At 32.5% G+C, this 5,047-nt stretch overlaps 1 protein-coding gene across 1 annotated transcript; it reads right to left on the bottom strand.

Annotated features, from left to right (window-relative positions):
* Positions 1 to 1,643: 1,643 nt before the first annotated feature.
* Positions 1,644 to 4,763, bottom strand: LOC107951883 (uncharacterized). The gene is made up of 5 exons (XM_016887053.2): positions 4,600 to 4,763; positions 3,471 to 3,600; positions 2,542 to 2,635; positions 2,125 to 2,205; positions 1,644 to 2,029 (listed from the first exon to the last, which is right to left on the bottom strand). Exons 1-5 carry the CDS (start codon positions 4,685 to 4,687, stop codon positions 1,892 to 1,894), a joined length of 531 nt encoding a protein of 176 aa, XP_016742542.1. The 5' UTR covers positions 4,688 to 4,763; the 3' UTR covers positions 1,644 to 1,891.
* Positions 4,764 to 5,047: the final 284 nt, after the last annotated feature.

Genomic DNA, 5,047 nt, shown 5'->3' on the forward strand with positions numbered 1-5,047 from the left:
TGTTTATAATGTGTTCCTTCAAGGCAACTTGTATGAAGAGGTTTACATGGACCTTCTAGAGGGTTTTTGTAAAGAGGGGGAGCATAAGGTTTATCATTTACTCAAGTCCCTTTATAGTCTGAAACAAGCTTCTCAACAATAGAATTTGAACCTAACTAAGGCCCTCTTACATGGTAGATATGTTTAAAGCAAGCACAATTATTCTTTGTTAAAAAAAAAAAACAATGTGATAATATTGTTGTGTTACTTGTTTATGTCAATAACTTGTTGATTACAAGAAATGAATTGGGCTAATTGATGAGTTAAAGAAGGTTCTCCATCAGAGTTTTAAAATGAAAGATTTGGGAGAACTGAAATATTTTCTTAGCATTAAAATAACATAGTCAAGTAAGGACATTGTTTTAAATCAGAGAAAATATACGTTGGAGTTAATATCAAATGTTGGGTTAAGAGAAGCAAAATGGGCCAACACACCGCTTGAGCAAAATAAGAAGTTCACAGTTGATTATGATGATTTTGTGATTTAAAGGGCTGTAATGATGAGTTGGTAGTAGAAGTGTCAGCATATCAAAAAATTATGGTTTGATTGTTGTACTTAACAAATACACGGCCAAATATTTCATATGAGGTTCAACACTTGTCAATTTATGCAAAAACCCGAGAAATTCCACTTTGAAGCAGCACTTCAGATTTTTCGATGCATAAAGAAGAACCCGGGGCAACAGATTTTGTTGGCTGCGATAAACATAGCACAACTTGTTGCCCATTGTGATTCTGATTGGGTTACATGTCTTATATCTAGAAGATCAATCACCAAGTTTTGTATTAAACTTGGGGATTCACTTATTTCTTGGAAGTCAAAGAAGCAAAGCACAATCTCATGTTCATCAACTGAAGCTGAGTATAAGAGTATGGCGTCGATAGTTGCTAAAATAGTATGGTTGAATGGCATTTTAAAATAAATATGTTTTGATAAATTCGATTCAGCCTTGTTATTTTTTGACAATCAAGCAACATCTTGTGTTCCATGAGCAGAATAAACACATTGAAATTGCCATTTCGTAAGAGAAAATATACGAGATGAGTTGATTCGGGGGCAACATGTGCATACCATTGAGCAATTTGCAAATGTGATGACAAAGGCTCTTGGAATCCAACAACATAAGTACTTGATATCCATTGTGGGGGTCAAGGATCTTTATCACCCTCCATCTTGAGGGGGAGTGTTGACAGGCTAGCTAATAGTTACTGGTTAGTTAGTGTTTTAGTTTGTAATCTAACTAGAAACTGCTAATTGGTTAGTTGGTTAAGGACTAAACTGTTGATGATAAATATATTGTGGCTGCAATTTAAAATATACCTTCTTTTTTTACCATTTTAATGAAAGTTACTTCCAGATACTTTTTCTTTTCTCTTTTCCGTGCCCTAGCTACAGCCTTTGCTCCTTAGCCTTGTTTCTCTTGTGTTTGTCACCAGCATATCACCGGTTGACTACAGTCACCAGAGTTTCTCAACAGCTCCCTCACTCTCATATAATAACATCCTTTCCTATCAAACTGCGCAAGAATAGTATCAAGGAGCCTTTGCACTTCAAGGCTTCTCTAGTCATGCTATTGCTGCTGACATGGCAATACTCACGAAAATAAAAATAGACGATTCACTATTCTAATTCGCATTCTCAAAAATGAAATTTAGGTGCTCGAGTATTATACTCAGTGTTTTGGCACCCAACAATAGAAAGACAACAAAAAATAAAATAATATCAAAACTGCATAACCCAATCCCATATAAAAACTTCCAAACACCATGCAAATTCAGAATTCATTATAGACGCACAGGTGCAATCGTAAATTATTGGAACTGACCATTATGACCAGGTAGCAAACACGTCTCACATGGTAGCTTCTACTTCAAGTTCAGTCTCAGCCAGGACTGTGGGTGAATTATTGCCACCTCTCAAACGTGAGGATACATTGTCAATGGCAGAATTGAGTTGACTGATTTTTTTATTCAGGGTCTGCCTGGTTTGCTGCTTTCAATGAGCAAGAAAGATTCTGTATTTATATCAAGATAATATAGCATTTGACAATGGACAGAGTTGCAAATGAAGTAGATGCTAATTACCTCTAAACCTTCATCATAGTAAATTAGTCGTTTTGCCGTCCGGAATCCGTATTCATCCTCATTTAGCAGGGATCTTCTAATCTAAATCAATACAACTTAAGAATTGAGAATCCAACCTGGATATCTAAAATTTTAAATGAAAAATCCAAAAAAATAGATTCATGACACAAAACAGCAGATAACAGCCATGCAAAATATGACAAGACAAGAAGAAAATGTAAAACAACAGTATAATAGGATTCAGTCAATACAGATGAGCATTACAAGTTGATTTTTCTGCATCACTATTAATGTTAACATATCTGATAATAATTTCTCCAGAACACAAATGCACCACTACAGGGACATTTTGAGTCAAATTCAATTGGATATCTTAAATATGTGAAGGAAATTAACCCGAAAACAAATATTAATCACCTGTGGAGCAAAAACATATGCTATTGTTCCAAATATAGCACCTCCTAATAGAAAACCAGCAGCAAAATCAATTGCTCCACCCCTACTGCCATCACTGTGTATATCAGAGGGAACAACAAAGATGAGAACAAATAAGAAACAAGCAACACTGTTTTTTGAGACAAAATCAACATAAGCAATTGGAAAAATCCTACTTGAAGTAAGTCTAAACATACATAAAGATCAGCATCCATTTACAAGCTTTTTAACAGTATACAATAAAATCAAGCTTCTGCTAATAGAGAAAACATTCTATAAGACAAAATCAACAAAAGCAATTGGAAAAATCCTACTTGAAGTACGTCTAAACATACTTAAAGATCAGCATCCGTTTACAAGCTTTTTGACAGTAAACAATAAAATCAAGCTTCTGTTAATAGAGAAATCATCCTATAAGCGACGTAATAACCACTGGGTACTAATAGCTGAGTTTTTTTATATCCCTTTTGGTGGAAATATCTCAAATAACTTTGTTCTCTAAAGGATCTCAACAATGAAGCAAAAGGAACTCTATTGATGGTGCTGTAATGACCTTAAGGCTTTTAGATATTGCTATTGTGACTTGATTTTTGGCATTTGGCAATTGAATTTCAAATTTTATATTGAGATTTCACTATTAAGTCTCAAAGTGTGTAACTTCTTTGGAAGTGTGTTTTGCCAGTTCCTTATTTTAAAGCAAGTTGGTTTAGCAAGACAAATGGTTTGGCATGTGCATCATTCAATAAGAAGCATATCTAGTTCAAACCTAAAACCAATGCCTTTAGGGAGATGGGGCTTAGATACAATGACTAGTAATCACAAGTTCAGCTAGCCCTGATAAGCATACTCTTATAAGAAACAGGAATATGCATCTACGTTAGATACATGGACTGAAATCCAAAAGGACATACCAATACTCTGCACAAACTGAAAACTGGCGGTTTGATGGAATTAGTTTCCTCCGAACTGCCAAACTGGGTGTTTTCCGGAAGTTGTTGGACTTAGTGAACCAAACATCATTAGCCTTGAGATGAGAACAACCTACAAACCGAGAAAGAAACGATAATAAATTGTGGCAAAATCTTGATAACAAAGCATTTCATTAATAGCAATCCATCACAAGCACCAAGATGAATCAATGTAGTTAAAAAGCCAAAGAAATATGAAAAAGTAAAACTACTCCTCCTAGGATCTATCCCATGTCTTAGTTTCATTTTTTGGTTGTTGGCAATATGGATGACATTCTTTCATAACTTATGGATTTGATCCTTAAATCTTCCTCCTTTTGGCAATTTAAACCAAAAACCATAGATTTTTATAACAATGAAAATATTCAGTAATTCAAATAAAAATAATAAACTCAAACAAAAAATTTCCAGTCCTACAAAAATTCAAATTCCCATTCACAATCAGTAAAACACATAGAATAAGACAGGAAGTACACAGGTATTCGTATATATCAGCAGTAGCTACATAAGCAAGTTATTTCAAACCACAATCACTTGAAATAAAATTAAAAGAAACACGCCAAATCGAGAAACAAACTGTTAGCATATCTACATCTAGTCTTTTCCATTTCTTAAAGAACTTCACTCCTTGATCTTTATCTAACGACATCAACTCAATTAATTCAGATTACTACTTGCTTTCAACTTGCAACGTAGTGCTTTTTATACAGGAAGGCAAATATTTCATTTTATAATTATAAAATAGATGTCTACCTAAATGTCAGATTTTACGTTTATATGAAACAATTAATATGTTTTTCTACCATTTACTTCTTTTAATCAACTATTATTTACTTCATCAACAGAAAACCAAAAATCATTAACATGTTTGACATCTCAAATAATTCAAATAAAAATCGGATAAAAACATGCACCAGATATATGAGGGAAAAGAGAGAGAGTGGCAATTGATAATTCAGATTATCCAGTTTTTCAATGAAAAATTATTTGGAATTGAAATTAATATAAACAGAGGAAATACAACCTAAAATGAAAATTAAAGAAGAAAAAGAGTAGATTAAAAATGAAAAACCTAATATGGAAACGGGAGCGAAGCTGGAAGCCATGAGATATCTAGAGAGAGAAATCAAAGAAGGAAGTAAAGAAAGTAAAAACTTCATGTGCAATTTTCATGCCAGGAAAATAGGTATATTAATTTTTGAAATTCAAGTTTTTAACTTATTTACGAATATGCCCATACGCCAATGCCTAAAGTTATTTATTTATATTTAACAGCATTTTTTAAAGGAATGATGTGTTAACATTTATGAGTTTTATTTAATTATATTTTGGTTATTTATTTGTTTGTATTTTGTATTGATTAATTCTATGTTTTTAGTTATTTGGATGTGTATTATTTTTCATATTAATGATTAAGAGTCATGGATAGTTTAAATATTATATAAAAAATTAATACTTTTTTAATGGATTTACTATTTAAAAGATTATGTCACAATATGAATAAAAAATATATATTTATA

The sequence above is a fragment of the Gossypium hirsutum genome, chromosome A02 (genome assembly GCF_007990345.1).
Source record: "Gossypium hirsutum isolate 1008001.06 chromosome A02, Gossypium_hirsutum_v2.1, whole genome shotgun sequence".
NCBI classification, from domain to species: Eukaryota; Viridiplantae; Streptophyta; class Magnoliopsida; order Malvales; family Malvaceae; genus Gossypium; species Gossypium hirsutum.

What these genes read in the sequence shown, in the direction of transcription:
- LOC107951883 (XM_016887053.2), bottom strand. Translation starts at nt 4,687, where the DNA reads ATGAAGTTTTTACTTTCTTTACTTCCTTCTTTGATTTCTCTCTCTAGA. An exon ending in TCAGTTTGTGCAGAGTATTG is followed by an intron (nt 2,636 to 3,470) that starts GTATGTCCTTTT and finishes TGATATACACAG; the next exon opens with TGATGGCAGTAGGGGTGGAG. An exon ending in ACTATGATGAAGGTTTAGAG is followed by an intron (nt 2,030 to 2,124) that starts GTAATTAGCATC and finishes CATTGAAAGCAG; the next exon opens with CAAACCAGGCAGACCCTGAA.